This window comes from Ambystoma mexicanum, chromosome 10 (assembly GCF_040938575.1).
Source record: "Ambystoma mexicanum isolate Mex_15411 chromosome 10, UKY_AmexF1_1, whole genome shotgun sequence".
Taxonomy (NCBI): domain Eukaryota; kingdom Metazoa; phylum Chordata; class Amphibia; order Caudata; family Ambystomatidae; genus Ambystoma; species Ambystoma mexicanum.
Genome location: NC_090932.1, coordinates 630136874 through 630160399, shown reverse-complemented (window position 1 = coordinate 630160399; position 23526 = coordinate 630136874). Strand labels below are relative to the sequence as shown.

Below are 23526 nucleotides of genomic sequence, written 5' to 3'. Positions count from 1 at the left end.
TCACATGAGTCAGCAACCAGTGGGTTGCGTTGGCAGCCTGCCAGTGTGGTTTGAGTTTATAGACTGTAAGTTAATAGGAAAATGCTTCTGGAGAACATTCTTGAGTAAATTCTAGAAGGTTAATTAAGAAATCAAATGTAAACACAGTAGTGTTTTCTATGTTAAGAGTTGCACACAGACACCTCCTTCTAAGAGCATGTTTTCACAGCGCACACACATCCCCTCACCGCTGCTTTTAATAGCTAAGAAGCAGCCTTTCCCTTGTTTTGACTGCAGAGCAATTTCTCTTCGGCACATAGACAGCAAACTGCTAGGGAACGTAGGAAAGCGTATAAAGTTGTAACAAAGCTATTAATCATCAATCCCCTGGGAATCTTGTGCAGAAAGAATGAATATGTAAACTGGCCAATAAACAAAACCTCTGTATAATTCATTAACCACATATATTGCCTTTAATCTCATGCAGGGGACTGCAAAAACATTGCTAATCGTTTTAACAAAGCCTAAACCAAAACATCAACCGGCCATAAACAAAGGAACCAACACACAAAGAAAAGGTTCAGAAATCCAAAGGCTGCAGAGTTACTTTCGCCAATTTACTTAATCAATCGCTGTAGTATTACGTTGTGATTTTACAGGTCATCGTCAATGAAAATCTGTGCTCCGAAGGCAGATTAGAGACACAAATTAGGGTTGGCAGCGGTACCATGGTGTGGGGTGCTTAGGAACCAGGAGGTTTCCCCAAGAATTGTATATTCTTCAAGATCCAGAAGGAACAGCAAGGCCTAGGATGGGCCTCATTCTGATAAAAGGAGTTAAACCACCCACAGTATAATGTCATATGCAGTAAATACCTCAGAATTAATTTGAATTGTGAATCTATTTAGCTGCACACAAAAGATGCTGCTAAAATATACCCCCAGCCAGTCCCATTGTTTTTGCCCTTAAGTAAATGGATGTGGTCTCACTCCACATCATGCACAGGAGGGATGTGGTCTCACTCCACATCATGCACAGGAGAGTGTTAACTGACCCTTCTGTGCATTTTTTTCTTCAGGAGGCAGCTTTGTGAGCTAATGTCCCGTTTATCAGCCCACCCCTCAAACAGGGATAACAATGCATTTCATTTAAAAAAATAAAACACACAGAAAACTTGGTATTTCTGAAGTACTGCTTGCTTGCAATGCATGTACTGCCCTTGCAGCAGAAAACTCGATCTCAGTAGCACCCAAAGATTTCTACTGATGCCCCAGATTTCTGCCTGCTAATGACTGCATGCAGAAATAAATATTAGAATACTGCAAAACCCTATAATGTTGGCCAATGTGTCTTGAAATCTAACTCTAACAGCAACCCAGCAAAGACAAATATGCACTATTTGTAAATTGCACTCACTGCACCACTACCAAAGCGATCGGTTTCACTTAATCATCCTGAGTCACTGGATGAGGAGGTAAATTACTCATAGCAGTGAAAGGTTCATTGGGCCTCATTATGAGTTTGGTGGTATTTTGGAAGTAAATCCTCTCAGCTACCACCAAATGGATTACAGTTACTGACACTGGGTCCCGTGGATTTACCGTGGGATTACAAGTTGTGGTAGGTGGTGTTAGTTCCCATTGATTTGAGTGCATATGACTCTGTGGGGATTTTGGTGGAATTACCACCGGTGGTAATTCCCTTGGCAGGTAAATCTGCCAATTTGGCATTTTTTTTTTGCTGTAAAGCGCAGGAATTACCTCTAGCATTATGCTGGAGGTTTTGCCTCCACCTTATCTCTAAACTTGTAGTTTGGTGGTGTGGTAATGCAGAGGTAATTCCGTGGTAATTCCATTACCACTGTATTACCACCATTTTTGGCCACTCGTTATGAGGCCCAATCCCAATGTCCTTTCATACTTCATATAAGAATAGAGAGCAATGTGCAGGTGCTCAAATGCCAGGTTATTCAAGCAGTTTTTTCAATTCACCAGCATGGCTGATTTGTCAGAATGACCTCCTGTGCTTTTATTTGTCTGCGTGATTCGCACATTTCTTATATAATCTGGTCAGCCAGACCTGGGGCACTTTCCTTTGAAAAGGATGTTATTGTAATGTCAACGCTAACTGCGCAGGAGAGAGTGACTTTAGTATCAGTGACATCCCATGCTTCCTTGACACAATTAACATAATTGTTCTTTTATCACGCGCTTAATACCAGCGAGTGGTTTATTTGTGCGGGATCGGGATTCGAACCAGTATTGCGCTGTGTTGTCTTGCTTCCAAGACAACCAATGAATGCTAGCATTTAGATGAAGCACATCAAATACACATCTGCTGTATGTTGTACGGTGTTGCCACATGCTACAGAAAGCCCTGCTAACACACAGGTTATGCTGAAGGTAAAACGATCAAACCGCCTTCTCATGCTGAAAGGGAGTACCCTAAAATATATATTTTTTTGCCTCATAGACCTTTCATCTCTGCAAATACACATTTCTTGGCACTTCAAAATAAAACTGAAAAAAACTGTACTATATTTAAATTCGAGACAAAGACAAAAAAGTCTCAGAAGCAAATTTTCATTTTACATTCTGTGGAAAATCTCACATTAACAAAAGTGCAAGAATACTTCTGAATGCGTCTTGAATGTGTACATCTTACAAAGAGGTACAGACAATGGTTAGCGGTAAAGAGAGGATCTTTAAGAGGAATGCGCTGAAGAATTTGCTGTAGTTTATATCATTAGGTTTTGTTCAACAGAAGCTGGGAAACTAACAATCACAGTCACTGTGGGATCAAAATCCTTATACAACTAAATAGCCATACCTTGGGGAGCTAACATAGTGCACAGTTTACTATACAACGGATCAACTGTAAGTACCCAGAACTTCTAACACGAGACTGAACACAGTTTCGAGGGTGTAGGACGCTTCAGAAAGAAACATTGTCAGAAATTAGCCTAGAAGGGAACATTTCGAGAATTTAAGTAAAGATGACCCCATCCGTAACACACCAAGTGAAATGAATGCGTTAAGTAGCATGAATGCCGGTATTATGTCATTACGGTTGTTGGGCATATTTCATTTCTTACACTCCTCTTACTCAAACAAGGAGGTCTAGGCAGTGCAGCTTTTACAACTGAAAAAACTGAAATTAACGTTCAGGGAACACGGAATATTGAGAATTCTTATCTTGGTATTATAGGATGGAGCAGAATCTTCTCAAATCTCTGAGTATACTTGCAGTGTACCCTTTTTAAGTCTGGCTAGAGAGATTTAGCTTTCTGACAGAACTCTTGTAGACACATATTAAAGAGGGGCCCTGGTTCCAGTGAGCAGCCCTCTGATCCTGAAACAAGTGCATTCGAAGAAAGCTTGATTTTTGCAGCAGCCATTTTGGAACTGTTTAAGTTGGGGAGAGATGTATTGAATGTTACTAGAAATTGTTTCTTTTGTTGCCATGCTGCTTGGTAGGTTTATGTGTTTTTTTCTCACTTTTGCGCTGCATTATATTTTTGTTTTTATTCTTTTCATTGTCTAGGTTTGCCATGAGTCCATAGCTTCATTACTGGGCATGGTAACAAGACTTGAAAGCTTATAGGTCTGGTTAAGCAAATGAAGAAGCTATTATGTGCTTGTCCTGTAGGGTCTTTACAAAAAAATCTTACCCTATACGTTTGCAAAGCCAGAAGACATATTGGCTTTGTGAATGCCTATTTGAGTGAGGTTTCCCTTGTCCAGCAAAAATGTTGCATTTTCATTATGCTTTTCTCACTTTATCTCCGCTAAAATACCCCACGCTTCGGACTCTCTCTCGTTAAGGTTGGGATTCTCTTCTACCCTGACCCCGAACCCTCAGGTGTCTACTTAAGGTTCCCACACAGTGACAATTTAGATATAGCCTGCACTCGCTTAGCACTCAAAGCAACCTTTCAGGTGTTCAAGGAGGTCTCACCGGGCTTGCAAGATGCACTACAGCAGATGTAGGAAGGCCTCTACAGAAAGAATCACGTGAAAGACCTAGAAGCATGATGGCAGAAAATGCAGGCTTCATTAACTCAGAAAGGGAACATTTTCTGACTTTCCTTAAGGAAAACTACACTTCTTTTAATGGACGCAGAACATCGTGCATACAGCTCTGTCACAAAGTCTTGAGGTCCATGCCAAAATCTGCTCCCAAAATTGCTAGAAATAATACAGATAATAACTGCTTTTTTTGACATGACACGTTTGACTTGTTCAAGCAAACAAAGCTGGCAGCTCTGGTTTCATAACAAGTACGAGCGGGCTCCGGTTTCCACGCATGACGCTCCGGCCATGGCTTTTGTAAGTGGTTGCCAGATGCGGGCAGGACGAGGAAAAGAAAGGCTCCTGCCTCGTGGAGCTGCGCCACAGTCTGCCGGAGTGTCTGCGCTATTTGGGCTCTCCAGCTCTCTCAATCATTCTCAAATGTCCAGGCCTGGCACCCCACTCCCAGCGCCCGAAATCAATGGCGCATTCTCCTGGAGACAAGGAGTGGCTTAAGGAAATCTACTCTTTTTACCTCTGACTGAAGTCCAGCTCACACCTCCAAACGGTCTATTTTTATTGACGGGAACTTTCAGGTTTTTAACCTACAATCTCGAGATTTTAAATAATGGTTTGTTACAGGGTACTGTAGCTCCCTAACGGAACTTGCGGGAGGTGATGTGTCGCTGCTTAATAATTACACCCACTGCCCAGAAGTGCCGGGGAAAGTCCGTACCGTCTCTTGTAACAGAACATTTGTGTGCACGTTTAATTTCTCTGAAACAGCCATACGCGTGCTCTGTGTGGGCGATTAGGATAGAAAGCACGACTGCCTAGGGTTTAGCAACAGACATTTGAAGAATGCTCTCCACTGGGGCAGGTCGCACTCAGTTCCTAGAGTGATTAGCTGCCTTCTAGTGAGGGTAGTAAGCTGATTTTTCAAAATAGAAGAGGGACAAATATTCGAAACTAATGCAGCAACGAACTTAATCAGATTTTCTGTGACTGAAGCCAAATTAACCCAGGTTATGTGTGTGGGGGAGTGACCGTAAAAACCATACCTTTGCCAGTTCATGAGATCAACAACTGACATTTGGGGCAGGGTGATTGCATTACACCCAGCATCAACATTAATTTAATTGAGAATTAACAATGATAAACGATTATATGCTTTACTGTTTCTATAGTGCATATATCTGTTGGTGGATAATAGATCTTATTTCCTAACACAAAGGTGCTTAGTTTATCAAACTTCGAAGGACGAAGGACTACGTCAGTTCTGTTGGAATTCAAACCCGGGACTGCAGGTTAGACGCACATAAGTCAGTAGTAGGCACTTAGCACACCAAGCTACCTTACCGCCTGTAAAGCATTTGCAGTCAACAATGCCTCTTAATTTACCGTTTTTGATCTTTAATCTGGAGAGAAGTGAAGGCCGATAATGGAGACCACGAAAAATGTACATAGTTTACAAAAATTCAGTAATTAATGCTAGCAGCATACATTGTGCACTGCAGTTGGACTTTTCAGTTAGTAGGGAGGCACACATTCTTAGACAGATGCGCAAAGACATGGCAACTGCAGTGACGAGTCGGGAAGCCGGTCCGAAGGCAACATTTCAAATATAGTGTACAGGGCAGCAGGGTTGTCTATGTGGGAGCGAAGAGGTGTGGCCACGTTGATGTTCTGTACCGGACCGCGTCTCCCTGAACAGCGAGCCGGTCTCAGATTTGGTTGCAGCGAGGCATATGCCTGGAGCCATGTTGTGTGGCCCACGGAGGGAAAGGGCCATCATCTCTTGGAGTGGTGCACATCTGAACGGTGAGAGCAGCCCTGCCTCCTCGCCCTTGCTCGTATGAGAAGGGCATATCAGGTTTGGGCTCACTGTGTAATTGGGCTAATAAAGAGATGCTAACGAGAGCACACCTGCTTCTGATAGTGCAGCACATACCCTCCCTCTGCAAATTCCTTCTTCTGATCTTTACAATTTAAGCATGGGCTTGCCCCAATTACCTTGCAAACTCCATCTCTCGATACTCTATCTCTGGCACGCTAAGATCTTAAACCCTTTTTAAATTCACTATCCCTCGCTCCCACTTTACTCCTCGCTCCCACTTTACTCCTTCCCCCTTCGACTCATTCTTTTTCCGTGCCCCAAACCAGTGGAACATCATACCCCCAAAGACTAACCGTATCCCCACACTGTCTGGCTTCAAATTCGACCTTAAGGGCCACCTGCTCTCTCTTGAAACATTCCCTCATGCCCACATTGTCACCACCTCTCCCTAAAGGTCAAAATTATCAACTGCAAATATGTAAACGTTGTACACCGTGTCAATATAGACAGTCTCACTTCATAGAGTGTAGCTGTCAGTCTGCTTGGCCCAGTTTCAATGCTCCAAGCCATGTCTTCACCCCAACAGGTTTGTTTGTCATCCATTATACTTTGCTACCAGTTTAGACAATTAGCAATGGGTTTCTTATTGCTGATAATGGGCTACTTTATAAACATCGCTATAATGAACACAGATTGAAAATAGTGGCAGCTATATGTTTAGTTACACAGGGTCTGCAGTTGCTGCTATATTTAATGGCAGCTGAACACGCTACAGTCTGAGAAGGAGTTGGGGGAAATATTGAGAAGCTTATTCTTTTTAAAAACTGGAACCTGACGTAACCCCATAAAACGTAGCTAGCAGCATTTGGGCCATGGGAGAAAGTGGAAGAAATCTAGGTGATGCCAAACAATTAGAGTCCAGAATTGGAAATAGCTAGCCTCAATGCATGTGCTTCTAGGCTGTGCATCTATGCTGAACATGATTCAATTGCTGCATATTCATGGACCGCCATTCCACAAAGACAGTCCCGGGAGGATAGCTCAGGGGCAATGCGCTCGCCTTGGAAGCAAGACGACGGCGAGCAATACAGGCTTGATCCCATTGTCCACGTTTAGAAACCTCTGGGTATTATGCGTGTTATAAAAGACCAATTAGAATTTACAAGGCTGGGGATGGGGGGTAAAATTACACTGTGCTAATGTTCAATCAATAATTATCTTATTGTAGATAGCAAAAATGTAAGAATCATAATATCGGTCCAGTACAGTTAAAGGGAAACCATAACATTATGCATGCATTTTATATGTGTATTGTTGGAATTGTACATTGGGAACTAACTTATGGTGATATGACCATGACTGTGGAATGAGACAGCGACTGAAAGAGCAAGGCGTTGAGATCTGGACGGTTGGGCCTGGATAGAGGGACTTTTGGTGGATTATGAACCTGCCAAGGCTGCTCAATGTATTAAGGTAAGCAGTGTCTGTTTCTGCAGTTTTATGCAATGCAGTTGGGAGTCTTAGATTATGCACAGAATAAAAACACAGCTATTAGCACACAAACGCCTGGATCTCAAACTAAGAGAGAACATTTAAGAGAGACTAATATCAAATGACAAATTAAACTATACTACTGCATTTGTTAAACTCACCGGTCTGATTTTCCAAATAGGCAAAACTTCTTTGATTGGAAAAAAGAGAGGTTTCTGGCAGTTCCACGGGCTGGCAATTTTCGCAACCCACTGTCTCCGAACATGGGAATATTGTCTATAGTTAGTTCCGGGGGAATCCTCCATGGTTGGTGAAGAAAGCTACAGCGGCCTGTCCATGTGCAGCCGTGCAAAGGGTGCTTGGGTGGAGTCACTGACTAGGAGGCATCCATAAACAGAGCAGTTTTCTCAGTAAGGCTTCTTGCCGTGACATCCAAGGCACCATTCATGCAACGCCCGATTCTTCATAACCTATCCAATGCAGATTCCTGATACCAGTGACAGATGCATCTACGTGATTTCCCGCGCAAAAGATATCTATATCCTGCTTCTAATCCAAAGGCCAAGGGAGAAGGGGTGAATTTGAAAGGACAACAGCTGGCAGCGATGATAGCATCCAAAGATTGTGGCATCATTCGTATAGCTATAGTTATGCTGAAACTAGTCGATCAACTGGGAAGAACATTGTAACAAAAACATCTTGCCCCAGGCATGATTGAAAATGTTGTAGGTCAATTCGATTCCCTCTCTGTCAGCATCAGCATTGCAATAATCTGTACAAGGAGCAATGCGGCAGGTCTTTATTCCAACAGGGCGAGGATGACGTAAAAAAAGTGCAGTTCTTCAATTAAAGTGCATGGATGAGGTAAACTAATTTCAAGAGTCTTGAGTTTTTTTAAACACTGGCTCAGACAGGCACCATCCTGCCCTGCATCTGTTGCATTTGGGTCCGCATTCCCAGCACGCTGCTCAAGATCTTGTTCTGATGCGCCGCCGAAGCAATGCCAATTCTCGATAGATCACTACGCCGAAAGAGAAAATCGGAGAAAAATAATAAGAACTCCATTCCCACTGAGGTTAAAGCAAGGCATTTAGCAATTAAATTAACCACGGTTCAAAATGTACAAAGGCGTTAAGAAAAAAATGCTATAGTGAATTGTAGGAGCAATTACAAATATTCCTTAAATGAAAATGGGAAAGAGAAACAGCATTTTGCCTAAAGCCATGGAAACCAATTAACTCCGAATGCTTTACCAATGTTTATGTGAAACAGCCAATTACTTACTCCTGGTTCATATGCACGACAGCTTCCAGAGTGGTGTAGCCAGCAGCAGTGAAATTATCCCTATATCGCTCCATTTTGATAGCATGCAGCCAATCAACTACAGTCACCACTGGCGCGAACTCGGGGGAACTGGGTTCCAGCAAGGCGGTGTTTGGTCTAATTGAAAAAAGAAATTGACGACAAAGAAGATTAGCCTAATGTAAAGGAAACAACAGTAAATGCACAGCATAGGCAAGCATGGCAATCAGACTCCTTAGTATAAGAAGCATAATGAGTTAGCAGTGTTTTGATGGGTGCAAGGAATGACATTCAAATGCAGAATGAACAGAATCATGTCTATGGGCTGCCCTCTGGCAACAGCTCAGAGTACAATCTTGTGGAAGTGAGGAATTCTTGAATCAGCGCCATGTTTGTTACCAAGGCATTTCCTTTTTTGAGCAGTTTGCAGAACAATGACAATGTCCTGTTTTTTTTTTTTTTTTTTTATAAAGTGCCATATATATACTTGATTGATTATAAGCACTTCTGGCTTTTTTTTTTAAAGAGGGGATGCGAATCACAAAGGGATCAAGTGATTTGCTAGGGATCACAAAATGTGGGCAAATTTGGACTCCAGGTTTAGAAATCGGGTTTCCTCACCCCCAACTTAAGACCGCTGGTTTATTCATTGAGTCAGCCATATGATTGCAGAGGAAACTGTACTTGGCTAAAATAAAACCAAATTAGCACTGGGCTTGGGATCGAGTTGAATTTCTCCACGGCTGTGTGTGTTTGTAGAGTACGGAGGGCCAGTTTAGGGCGACCTCAATTAACTCAAGACAAATGATGTGTGGTAGAGTCCTAGCATTCATTTCACTTTTATGGTGACGTGAGTACACAAGGTCTCATTGTAATGTAACGAAATAGGCAGGGATATGGCAGCTGGTCGCAAGGCCATGGGCACCTGCAGTCATTTCTAGTCCAATATATACCGAATAAACGGTCATACACACAGGAGCAAAGGGAGCACAGGCAACCTACCAGAGAGGAGATGGCTGATGCCCACTCAGAGTAAAAAGAAAAGGTGCTGACTTAATGGTAGTTGTTGGGTTTTCACACATTTTCTTTAGGTGGTGGTGGACCTACGTCCCGCAGATTCATGTCCAGTTGTTGGCATCAAGGGTGCAATATTCCAACCTCAGTGTCTCATGTCCTTACACCCCGAGTCCATTTTCACTTTCTGGTGTATCTTACACCCCATATTCTCTTTTTTAGCCACAAACGAACCTTTTATTGGCCGACATGACCTTCTAGTGGATGCAGGTCCGAGCCTCCCCATCGTCGCGCCTTCTAATTGACCTACCTATCTGTCAACCACAGGCAGTGATGTCTTGCATGAGTCAGACAGTGTGCAGCAACATACGAGGGCGAAAAAGAACAGCAGTACTGTGGTGCGCAGTGGATGACGAGCGAGCCCACAGGAAGCTGGCGTATATTGAGTGAAATACCTGGTGACCTGGCAAATCAAGCACATGTCAAGATGCCATAGACGCTGGCAATCCCATGACGGCAGGGAGTCCATCCCTATTCCATCAATCCAGCTTTAACCGGATCACTGAGTAGGGTTGGCAGGCGAAATGGCTGCTTTGATCTGTGCTGGCAGGGAGCAGCATGACTCTTGTTTCCACCCTGCAGCGAGGGACCACGGGATATATATTCCGACAGATCCAAGGAGAATTATTGGTGCCATGTGAATTAACACCAGCGCAACGTGTCTGGTTACACTCATCCTGCACATTGGAACAGGAGAGCATTTCATTTTTTTACATATTTATGTATGGCTTGGTGAACTCTTTCAGTGTATGCGGTTTTACTTGGTCAGCGGCTTTGTCTAAAAAAGATTAGGGCCAACACAAAATACAAGTTGCAACAACTGAGTAAGTACAACATGTTGGATCTCCTTAAAATGCTGGATGTGCAGAGCACAACGTCCAGGTAAACCGGTTTGTATAAATAAATAATGTCATCGTTCAGTTCAGCTGAACTTGGGAAGTTGCTCATGCATGGATTACTCTCAAACATTACACTCCACCCACACATCCCTTCCAAGACAACCAGTGGACACATGCCATAGTCGCCGTCTCCCAACAGGGCTATTTTTCGAACTGTAAACCATCACTGCGACTTTGCCAAAGCAGGCATTTCTAGACGAAGGTGCGATTAGACAAGGTGCGTTGGCCTGATTTCCTGAAATAAGCAGCATTGTATGTGTCTGTTTCAGCGCTATGCTTCCAAATGTGGACGGGTTCGCGTCGGTCCACCACACTGCATTACTGAGAGATGTGGGTGACCTCACCTGATGGGGCCCTGGTGTGGATCTTGGTGCACATGACAAACTTAGTGACATAAAACTGATTAAAGGCAGACATTTCTATGTGACTTAAAATCATGTGGTAACAACTGGCGACGTGTACCATTAGTTTTGAGGGGGTGCGCGAGGTACGTGAGTGCTGTTAATGCACTTTCTTTGCAACTGCATGAAACTCTGGCCAGTGGCAGCACCTGGAAAATTCATCGTAATCTGGCTCCCGTGGTCAGGAGCCTTGCTTTCATTTTCAATCGCTGGCCCGTGCTACACAACTCTATCTCGCCCACCGTCATTATCCTCTGCCTCGCACCTTTCCTGACAGCCAGGTCATTCATGGGGAGAACCTGGAACATACGTGCCAGAGCACTGCTATGTGGACAGCCTGTGAACAAGCAAGCCTGAAGGAAAGGGCTCTTCTTGTGTTTAGGGATGTCTTGAACAGAAGAAGGGAGGATAGCACAGGGGCAACGTGCTTGCCTTGGAAGCAACGCGACACACGGAGCAACAGAGGTTCGATCCCTGAGTCCGCGCTTAGAAACCTCTGGGTATAACCTATCATATCATATTGTAATAAAGAAATGAGGACTAACCCACACCACAAACAAAAGTGAAAAAAGACCTCAGTGAATCCTTTGAGATGCAATTTAAAAATCCCCATGACATCTCATTATGTATTTATTGCGCATGTGCAAGGAGCTTAGACATCAAGAAATGAAGTTTCGAAGCCCATGGCTCAGATATTTCTTTATTCAGAGAAGATTGTCTTTTTTTGACAGTGATCTTGCTTTAAAAATGAGATCATGTGTCAGTCAGGTCGAGTCGGACCAAAGACCTTAGCTAGTAAGGCATTTGGCGGGTGCTTCCGTGAAGCAGTCTGTTTACGTGTTGTGCTCAGCTGTTGTAAGGCTAGGTGTGGATCTCTCCGGCTGGGTTGCAGGGACTTGCACAGACTGGATATGACTGAGCTAGATTTCGGTGGCCGTGCAGAGATAAGTGGGCTGCTCGTGTCTGAAGATACTACTTGCATTTACCCGTATCTACCTTATGCCCGCATTATGGAAAGGATATGGACTTCGATGGATTGATGGAAGCAATGGATTCACGCCAACTCAAGCGCCCTGAATCATCCTCATGCGCATGTTGGCACTTCATACACTTAACAAAAGCATGACAAATATTGCACACATTAAAAACATGGATCTTTTGATGGGAAGTAGCGGGTGAGTACCTTGTTCAAACTCCTCTGAACAGCGGACGGTAACCACACAAGAAGCCTATCAATTCTCGCTAAATTCTTTGATTTAAGCCGAGCTCTGATCTAGCGTCTAGCACGGCGCATACCCTCGAAAGCGTTTCTGTAGGCCTAGGCGCTTGAGCGCAAGGTATCATGCACGGATATCAGTGCAAGGCCCACGGGAGGAGGCTGGAAAGGATTACACAGTCGGCTTTCTGACTCTCGGATTCACGCTGGTGGATACACTCGCCAGACCGCAGCTGCAATTAAGAGCAATCTGGAGGAACGTGATTAGAGTTGCCTCAGAGGGCTAATAACCTGTCTTTAGAATGTAAGCAGTGAGCAATAGTCACTGAGGGATATGCTAGTTGAAAAGAATAACAGCCTTTGCCGAGAAGTTGGCCTGCCCCCAGCAGCAGCAGGAACTGTCTTTCTAATAACTGCTCGGGGCCTGCAGTGTGTGAGGGATTGGAAGGCAAGGCTGGGCGAACATGCAGGGGGCTTTGCTTACATTTCGCATTGCTCGTGTTAGCTTTGGAATATTATTTTTTCCATCTTAACCCGAATACAGATCATGTGGATTCCTTCTTTGCCTTTGATCTTTGCCTGCTGGAGCCTTGGGGAAGAAATCATTAAATTCTCCAAAAAATAATTAACTGAACCATAAACATATATAGCCAATAGATGGGCATGTGCCCAAATTTCACTTTCATGATATGATAGGTTATTTATAACGCACTTATTACCCAGAGCTTTCTAAGCGCGGACCCAGGGATCGAACCTGTGTTGCTCCGTGATGTCTTGCTTCCAAGGCGAGCACGTTGCCCCTGAGCTATCTTCCCGAGACAGAGCATAACTTTACATGACTTTATTGTTTACAGCAGTCTTGTGTTAAACGAACAGGAAATTCACCTCAAACATTCAAGACTGTGGGCCTCATCAGGAGTTTGGCAGTAGCCCTTAAATCCGGCGGTAGCGCTGTTACCGCCGGATTTAAGGGTCCACCAAATCACGGCTTTGGCTGATTTCCCCCTAGCTCTGAGCTCCCCCAGCTCTGATTTTGCCGATTTTCTGCATGTTTATTGCCGGCGGAAAATCTGCCGGTGGTAAAAGCGCAAAATTTCCCCATTGAGCCCAATGAGGAATGGGGAATTCCCAAATGGGCTCAGTGGGGAATGGGGATTTCCCATTCCGCCAAGCCCATGATCCGGCGCTAATAGCGCCGTTGGGTTTGGCGGTAGGGCTAATAACGCCAGCGCTATTAGCGACGGCGTTACCGCCCAACTCGTGATGAGGCCCTGTATATGGTGCCTAATCGTGTGGCATGTGTTTGTTTTGACGTATTTCAATCCCAATTCAAATAATGTTTTCATAAAACACGTGATCAGTCTGATTTTGAGGTATCAGCTTGGCACTGTGAAGCGCTGCCCTTTTTGGGTATATTGACTGCATGACTGTACCCGCTCTATTCTGGTTTATGTTGGTTTTAAGTCACTGCTTTTCAGTGATGGCAGACACCTTCAAAAATCATTTTGGCTTTGCTCATAAATGATCACTGCATATCTGCGAGCCCTAATGACTTCATAGCTGCCAACATGATCCATTCCCTTCTGTAGGTGCTTATCCAGTCCTATTATTTTTCTTTGCATTCTGGGACTTGTGGTTCCACTTTTCCCATTATAAAACTCAGACTACAAGTCCCAGAATGCAAATAAAACCCCAGGACTGGATAAGCACCTACAGACTGGAATGGATCATGTTGGCAACTATGCGACTTCACATTTCCCTAATCCATCTTCCAAGTGGCACTGTGCCATGTGTAGTTGTCATGCGCTTTAAACTGGAGCAGGCATTATCAGATATTACAGATTGAGGATACAGACCCTTCTCCAACTACCTACATTCCTGAGGGTTTAGAACTGGGATGTTCCAAGTGCAGTGGGAGAAATATGTGGCTTTCCAAATGACCTTTTCTATCATAGAAGATTGCAGGCAATGCACGACATGGCAAGCACGCTCCCCTGCTTCATAAACCTACACTCAAATATTGTGTATTCATTGGGGATGTCGGGGACTCCACGAGAAAGAGCAGGAGGGAAACTCAGGTGGAGCCTTTTGAAATGTTAATGGCACATTTTGGGCTCAGGCACTATTGGCGAGACTGCTTGAGGTTCAAGGGTTTTAGCCATCACTGTTCTGCATGGCAGGAACAAGAGTAGACTTTAAATGACCAACTGCACCTTACTGATTTACATCATATAGTGTTCATGGAGAAGGTACACACAGACGCCTTGAGGGTGTTGAATCCTGCAGCTCAATTCATATAATAGGGGCTCGTGCATAAAGACAAGAAATTAATATTCATCACTAAATACAAGCACTATTAGGTGTAAAAGGTGAGAAGGGAGGACATCAGCATTTGCAGAATGTTTGTTCAGATTATGATATAAGTTGCCCAATATGTTTGCAAGTGCAAATGAGAGCAGCATATGTACTCATGTTTCATCAATCATGGAAAAATCTCATTGAATAAAATTGTCGCACTTGTCTGAGATAATACTTGGTGGGTGTTAGGAAAGATGCCTCTTTACTGCAACTTTCCTTCCATTTCTGTGGACCCCCAAGCTGTTTCCTTTTATTTTTGTATCCAACCTGTTCTTTTTACAGTGCAGTGAAGTCTTAGGGCCTGATTCATAGAATTTCTTGCACGGATCAAAGTGACTTTGCACTGCTGAAAAGTGACTTTGCACTGTAAAAATACACTTTTCACAGTTCCATGAATCAGGGTTTGTGACAAACCCTGATTCATGGAACTGTGAAAAGTGTATTTTTACAGTGCAAAGTAATTTTGTACGGCAAAAAATGACTTTGGACTGATGTTGTACTGCAAAAATACACTTTGCACAGTTCCATGAATCACGGTTTGTGTCAGCAGGATCAAGGTTTCTCCTGCTCCTTGTTCACCACGTGTATTCGGAGATACTAAAACATTTTACTGCAGGATTTCAAGACAAAACTAAACGTATTGGAGGCATGAAGCCACTACAGGAGCACGCAATTGTGATGGCGTAACAAATGATACAAAGATTGTATGTAAGTCGATTTGTTGTGTATGTGTGCTTTATAAAACACTAATAAATTGAAGGATGACATGTCCTTACATCTTTATGCATTGTCCTCTATGACATTTACATCGATTTTGCTCACTTTTCAGGGAACTAGTAAAATAGTACAAAAAGAGTATGTGGAATCGTACAAAAAACTAAGTAGGGTTGCCTGCCCCATTTTTTTTTTAAGATGCAAGTGCACAGATGCAAATTCAGAGACGTAAATGTACTAAATTAAAAAAAAACATGGAACCTATTAAAAAAGACATTGATTTTGTACAAGTGTGCACATAAATACCATTATACGAACCCACTACCTTAGGCAACAAGGGTCGCCTTGCAGTCTGCCAGCTGTGTGAAATGCAGCGGCAATGAATTAGTATGTGCAGGTCTAAATCACATACAAATATACCCTCGACAGAAACCCTTGTAAGCACCCCTGCATCCCACGGACATACAATATGCCCGACTACTGGTGGCAAGTTGGAATCTAGTAACACAGGCTGGAAAGAATGCATGAGCTACTGTGATATTAGACTGGTCTAAGAAAAGTACAGTGCAAGAACCTAGATAACAGTAATATACCTCACAGGACGGTACAGAGCTGTTGTCTGAAAATTGGATACGTATCTACTTGGCTGTATGGTTACAAGAGACACCTTCATGAAACCCCTACAGTGATTTCTAATTAGGAGGACCATTCCATCCTGACCAGTGCTGTGACAAGTAGACCGGTCTGTTCAGTAAGGAGACAGCACCTTTCTACTCACACAAGACTCCCACGACATCAATATGAGCACACAATAACTGACCTGGGACCCTCGAGGCCTGTCCTCTTCAAACTGTTGGGGTTGCGGATCAGCTTGTCCAGCACGTTGACAATCTGCCCGAATTTCGGTCGGTCGCTGCGCTCCTTCTGCCAACAGTCCAGCATGAGCTGATGCAGGGAAATGGGACAGTCCATGGGGGGAGGCAGCCGGTAGCCTTCTTCGATGGCTTTAATGACCTTAAAAGAGGAGCAAATGCACAACGTTAGCAACTCAGTGAAAGCTCTCAGAAAGGCATCGATGTCTCCGTCGTAGTGGGAAACTCCGAAAACTTGCTCCGCCATCGTCAAAGCAGAGCTAACGTCAGGTAGAGTCCTTAATCGGAAATATAAACACTTGCACGTGTGTTTGTACAAGGTGAAGGCAAGAACCACATGGCGGCATAAATGGGCAGCTCAAGCAGCACCCCTCACAATGGTAACGCCTGTGCTCCATGACTATTCACAAATGCACCCAGAACTCAAGTGGTGAGCAGGCATGGGCCGCCATAATGTAAACCTGTGTTAGACGTATGCTTTTAAGGGTGTGTGTGTTTCCCAAACTGTCAAACAGAACGTATAGAGGGACCCATTATGCCTAAAGGCCACATTTTAGAGGGCATTTTAACTTGAATGCAAAAATAAACCTAATTCTAACATCATAAATATGTGTTTTGCTTGGAACACGTTAACTGATTATTTTACTTTCGAGTAACTCTAATGGGAAGCATAATCAGCGTCGGACTGACCATTTAAGTGGGCAAGCAGAATTCTCTCATCAATTTAATGGATGCCGTTATCACCCATACAAACACTACCCCTTGATTTCATCCTGGGAGAATAAAAAGAGAATTTGCAACACAGGACCTGCATGTTGCAGGCGTATGTCTGCAGGAAGCCTGCACCCACTCAGCTACCTAACTGGCCTATGACGTATGATAACTCAGAAAGTGCCCATCTCCAGGAGAAGCCTGATGAGATCATAGACTATGGTCCAAGTCTGCCACTGTCTCTTATACGACAAAAAGAGTGCTTACAGTAGCTTCTGCTTGCACGGCAAGGTAACAAGGGCTACTTTAGCGTGGCTCAGAGCTCTGAAATATCTGTTTTTCATGGAGCCCTCCATCAGACTCTAGAGCGCAACCAGAATGTATCCTTTTGCGGTTTACATTGCGCAGCACCGGAAGCCCGAGGCCCAAAAGGCTGTGCCCAACAACTGCAGTGTGCGGTGTGTCGGGCTTCTGGGGATGCAGTGTATAGACCATGGGAAGGAGGCGGCTGGAGCCCGTTGCAGGTAAGTGGGGTTGCGGAGAGCAGGTGGAGGGGGCGTATTGTGCCACGCATCGTTGTGGGTTTCAGGCGGGGGCACCCGACACAGTGGACTGGGAGGCCCAGTTGCAAAAGGCTGGAACCTGCGGAATGAGGCTTTTGTTCTGGAATCCCCGGGTTGGGCCTTTGGTAGCCAGCCTTAAGACGAAGACGCGATTCCATCACATCTAACCTATCATGTTCAGCGGATGCTTGTTAGTGCCCATCCTCTAGTTTCAATTGGGAAAGAGGGCCAACATATGGCAATAATGTTTAGTAAAAATGATTTTCTTAAATGATGCCCTGCTGGGCTTGGGATGCAGTTGGTTAGCCTCTGTGCTTACACACTAACTGAAAATGTGCAGTCTGGCGCATTTCGGGGAGCATTGCAGAGAGCTCGCCGTGTGCAGACTGTGTCAGTCAGTGTAGATTGTTCCCCATAACTCCAGGCTTGATTGAATGGCATAGAGAGCTGTGCAAAAACAAAAACACGGGGAAAGTGCAGCACATTTCTGGGTGCACCTGGTTCTCCTCTGTGCTGATATGAAAGCCCAGATGACTTCCTGTTGATACAGGAGGACAGGAAGGCAAAATGCCAAATGAGGCATTCTATCTCAGCAGGAAATTAAATGTAAAGCCTGGAAAAGAAAAAAATATTAAATGACTGCCACATGTACACATGTTTGGCTGTGTCCCAATGCACATAAAACCTTTCACTGTCTGCAAGATATTAGTGGGATATTTGTTATAATTCAGAAACCTGTCTGTCCTTCACATCTGAGGATGGAGGAGATTTTCGACGTACCGTGGAGCAGAAAAGCAAAGATCTTCCAACAGAGGAAATTACAAGCCGAGTACGAGCCTCTTTAACTGAATGCCCGCATTATCTCTTATTAGCTCACAATCATAATTGATTTGTCTGGCTGTAATAGTCTCTTCAGAAAGGACAGCGAGCGAGCATTCTCCGTCATGGACTCGAAGGAAGGAGTCCAGATGGTACAGTTAAGGGGATATGAATAATTTAAGGGGGGTCATTTAGTGAATCCTTCCTTTAAGGGTCCTCCGGAGACAGTTATCTATTGACTCGAGTAATAATTACAGTTGTTCAAGCTTGAAACCATTTCATCTTGTGTCACTTTCCCTCAGAGGTGCCCGCAAGTGCAGCTTGGCACAAAATTCACATTCTGCGATTGTCACATGCGAGCCGCTCTCTCGGGTGGCAAGAAATTCATGTAAATTAAGAAGGGAAATGTCCTCCTCCTCATGAATGATGTGGGTGCTCCCATTTATTAGGGAATAAGAAATACTATATATTAAGCATATTTCTGCAGAACATTGTAGAACATTAACTGCAAACCAACCGCTGGCCAATAGGTCTTAGATAACTGTGGGATGAGGTCAGGGTCAGGTAAAAGCTAGAAGATAATTTAGTAAAATAGCAGGTAGGTTTCCGATGTGGGGCACTATTGCTTGAAAGACCTTTCAAGAGAATAATGGATGGAATGGTTTACAATTCTGCTAACTGCAAGCCATGTGTGCCTATACAATGTCTGCCAATTTACCAAGTGGCAATATAGTCGGTTTGATAACCCAGTAAGCAAAGTGCTTGCTGCTGAGGTTGCTTGGTTCGGTGCAAGTCACAGATTCAATCTTGACAGGTTAAATTCAGCCTATCACGCTTGGGAAGTTGATTTAAAGGATGGCACTAAGCTGCGTGATGATAGCATGCTACTTAAAGTGCTGTGAAACGCCTGCACTCAGATAGACAACACTTTGTAAACACGAACAGCAACGTAGTTGTTTCAGAGTGTGAATACATACCAAGTGAACTACACAAATATAAAAAATCTAGATGATGTAGAAAAATGTGCGTACTCAAAACATCAGATGCATTTGAGAGTCTTTACATTTCATGGCGATTAAACTTACGTCCTGATTAGACATGTCCCAGTAGGGCCTCTCTCCATACGACATCACCTCCCACATCACGATACCGTAGCTCCAGGCGTCGCTGGCAGACGTGAACTTGCGGTAGGCAATGGCTTCTGGTGCGGTCCACCTGATGGGAATCTTGCCTCCCTTGAAAAGGAAGAAGCACAGCAAGTGTTAGGGAAGGAGACCGTGTCAGGCTCGGCACACACGTGATCTCTCAACCGTCTTTCAGATTGAGGTCTGCCCAGCTCCCAACTCCCTCATCTGTTCTGTGTGCAGTGCGGAAAAACCAAGATTCCCGTTTCCTTGTAGGCATCTGTCTATGGACTGCCGGCCTCGCTCTGATCTGCGATTCTCAGCTTTTCCCTTTTATCCCTTCAACGGGCCGACTATAAAAACTCAACAAATAAACCCATGGGAGGAGGAGCTTTGAGACAGTGTAGCATGGAGCTGTCAGGCCTGGTGCACGTGCCGTCCATCTGGTTCCTTTGGTCATAGGGTTGAGAAGCAGCACATTGCGCAATGTATTATCTAGACCAGAGCCCTGCTTCGGGCTATACTGAAGCAGGGGAAGGACCCAGAGCGCACACACACACACCACAGACTCTATGTACAAAGCAAACATCTTCATGCTGCCAGGGCAAGGCCTTGATTGGTGCCAGGCTGTCTTTGAAGGACCTGCCAGTGCTGTCATCATTTGACACAAGGATACGGGCAAAGGCGGAGGCTTTTTTTTCTTCTTTTAATCGCTGACTCCTAAAAAGGTGTAACCAGAAGACATAAATGCCTTGGGCAAGGTGAGTATGCAAACAAGCCCCTATTCGGTCAGAAGCAAGGGAGGTGTGGGTGGTGGGTGAGGGTGGCAGTGAAAAGGAAAGGCTAGCTCTTGTAACAAGATCTCTGCTGATACTCTTAGCTCGAGGAGGTTTGGAGGTTTGGAGGACCAGGCCTGGGGGGATGGCGAGGCACCATTATTTTCTAATCGTGACAACAGCTACAACCTGTGCACAAGAAGATACCGGGGCAGTAGTGCCAGTCCTCGTGCACAGTTGGCAAGCGATTCCTTCATTGTTTATCTAATCTAATGTCTGCGTCCAAGAACCATTTGGGGTTGATGGTGGCGCACAATGTGTTTCCCATCAATGCGCGGCGCTTCTGAATCGAGTGCAGGTTTTAAATGCTAATGTGAATCAAACAAATTCCACCTCTGCAGACGCCCCGTTGCTCAACACTCTTTTGTGTGCAAAATGTGCTACTTTTAAAGAGTTTATTAAAGGAGAATTATCCGAGGCCACCTGGGGCTGGCTTTTCGCTGAATGTGCCGGGTCGATGCGCAAGGCTTAATAATGTTAAAATGTGAGTCGGCACAGAGTGGTCAAACAGGATTTTCATCAGCCAGTGCCAATGAAGTGGAGAATGAGCGTGCTAACATACTTAATGATCTTATTCTGACTAAGAGAGGCCAGGGTTTATGGTCAGCCCAGGCACTTGAGCTCGGCTTATTCTAGTCTGGCCCTATTTGCAATCAGAAGGTAAAAGGGGGAGTATGCTTTATAGTGCCGGAATTCCTTAATAAGCATGTATTTGCCCATTCATGCGCACAGGCCGGGAAGATTGCAATTATTGCTTTTAGTGCAACGTGGCCAGCGTAAAACCCAAATGTGGAGGCATTACCCAGACGCACAGATCCATTGCAAAGGAAACCAACATTCTTGCTGACCTCTACAAGGCACTGCATGTGGTGAAGAATGTCTACTGAACTGAATCTAAATATAGCTGATAAATGGCAGCCAAATATCAGAGCGGAGGGCTTGGCTCTAAAAGGGCAGAAGTGACCTTTCCGAGCTTAGCCTACCGTGGATCCCAGTGCCCCCTCTGCAAATATATTGGAGGAGGAACAGAGTACATCTGACCAAAACTGAAATGCCAGTTGATGGAACAGTGGTACACGGTCTGTGGCCCATCTGTTGCATTAGTGGTTTCTCTTCAAGAGTACTGGTGGTAAGCCATTGTTTGGTCTCTTCGATGCACATAGAATTATAGAGGAGAAGCTATCAAATACTGGGATATTTCTCACTAAGTGGTTCCCAGTGAAATCTGGGCTCCACTGGTCTATGACACCTGGAACTTTGAAATGCACACCATAGTTGGAAGGCACTCGTGTACAATAGTATGTTGTGCATGGCCACTTGTGTCTATTTTCCACCCCCTTGTGCTATCTCCAGGGGCCAGGACTACAAAGGGTGCCGGCGGGAGAGGGGGCCTGGCATGATGGAACCATGTCAAACTTAAAAAATACCAGATCCCACCTCACCTCACTTTACAGCAACCCAAAAATTGGGAAAAAACAGAACCGTGGAGGATGGCATATATGCTTCCCCGCCCCCCTGCTGTGGCATGCTAGCAGTTGATTATGCGCTCTGCAATCTGCAGCCATGACATCATAGCAGGTAAAAAAACATTAAAAAAGGGAAATAGTTGCTAATGGCCACACACAACAACAGGATACTGTTAACACTGTAGTAAAAGTATCAACCATGTTCAATACATTCTGACAAAAATGACATGTACATGTTAATTAACTGTGGCGTACAAAGAAATGGCAAGAACCGCCACAGGTCTTGGCTGGATATGTTTTTTAAAATGTAAATTAGATACCACAATCGATAAAGTCGTAAATTGAACATCAGGACATAACTCTGCCACTTATCGACCAGCCACAGCTCTCCTTACCCTAGTGGTGTACGCTGCTTCAGGATCATCTTCCAGCACGCGCGACATGCCAAAATCAGACACCTTGCAAACCAGGTTGCTGTTGACCAGAATATTTCGGGCCGCCAAATCGCGGTGCACGTAGCTCATGTCGGAGAGATATTTCATGCCTGAGCCGATTCCTCGCAGCATTCCCACCAGCTGGATTACGGTAAATCTGCCGTCATTCTTCTGCCGAGAGGCGAAGGGAAGGGAAAGGAAAGCCGCATTAAGCTCGGAGCGCACCTGAATCTTTTCACTATCCGCTGCTTTTCCAAAATGAAATTCTCTGTCGTTCCCCCAAACTCTCCAGCCAGAAGCAATAACTCATGGCTACGGTGTGTGCTCGGAACCTTACCCTGGCTTCCTGTGATATATGGGATTCATTCAATTTTAATAAGACTGCGACATTACAAGGTGCTCAGAATGGATTGCATTAATCAGACGGTCCCGGGTGCACAAGAATTGTTTTATGGTTTATTTTTCAGAACCGCTACATTCATGCATGTGTGCTTTGAGGGCAATGTTATACATTTGGACAGCCTGGAATAAAACATGAAATTGGGAGGCCGTCGTCGCACTGCCAGAAAGATCTTATTTATTGAGTGTTCACCTACCCTGAGGAACGCGTCCAAGGAGCCATTCTCCATGTACTCTGTTATGATCATTACTGGTTTACCTGCAGGGTTTTTGGGGGGGAAAAAAGGAAAATTAGTAGAGGCACACCAGCGTTAATGAGTCACAAATAGGCTGATTTTATCGCAAGGACATCCATCTTGAACCATCTCATTTAATTAAACGAGCCATGGTTTTGCCTCAGCTGTGGGGAACGGGAAATTAAATATTAACGGACAACTTCAGCCTCCATCTGGAAGATTAACCCTTTCGATTGACTTGTTTACAAGGTCATTTACGATATGGCTCATGATCCGGGAAAGCAGAGATGGAGAGTTGCACTTTAGGAATACGCAGAACACGGGGCCAGGCATAGCTGTGGGCTGTAGCACAACCGAGAGTTTTGCGTCAACCCTCCTTCAATGGCAATAGAGATTGTTGCTATGGAAATAAGCAGATGAGTGCTGGGGGTAAATAGTACACCATGACATGATTTGGACATGTGGATAGAGTGGCCGTGCAGGAGCCAATGAATGGAACAAAGTCCACCTGACCCTGATCCTAACCTTGTTTACTCAAAGAACACAGACTATATACATCCATCACACACACTTTAAAGACGCATTGGTATTTAATCACAAAATGATCACCTGGATTAGGGTCATAGTGAAAAGCACCTGGGGGAAGGCAGGTATTTGAGCGAGACCCCACTTATCAACTGGGAGAGGAGCTGTTTAAGTAGACACTGCCTGCTGGGCTCCCACACTGGGTAGCAGCAATGCCTACTCTGTGCACAAGCTGCTGGTGCCCGGGCAGGTTTTCACTC

General features: G+C 44.5%; 1 protein-coding gene across 1 annotated transcript in view; it reads right to left on the bottom strand.

Annotated features, from left to right (window-relative positions):
• Positions 1-23526, bottom strand: part of EPHA4 (EPH receptor A4) — a 192509-nt gene that overhangs the window by 4710 nt on the left and 164273 nt on the right. The window contains exons 12-17 of the mRNA XM_069618223.1: positions 22703-22764; positions 22068-22277; positions 19332-19481; positions 16102-16295; positions 8602-8757; positions 7479-8338 (exon numbers count right to left, since the gene is read on the bottom strand). Coding sequence (XP_069474324.1) covers positions 8224-8338; positions 8602-8757; positions 16102-16295; positions 19332-19481; positions 22068-22277; positions 22703-22764 — 887 coding nt within the window. The 3' untranslated portion in view covers positions 7479-8223. The remainder of the gene's footprint in view (positions 1-7478; positions 8339-8601; positions 8758-16101; positions 16296-19331; positions 19482-22067; positions 22278-22702; positions 22765-23526) is intronic.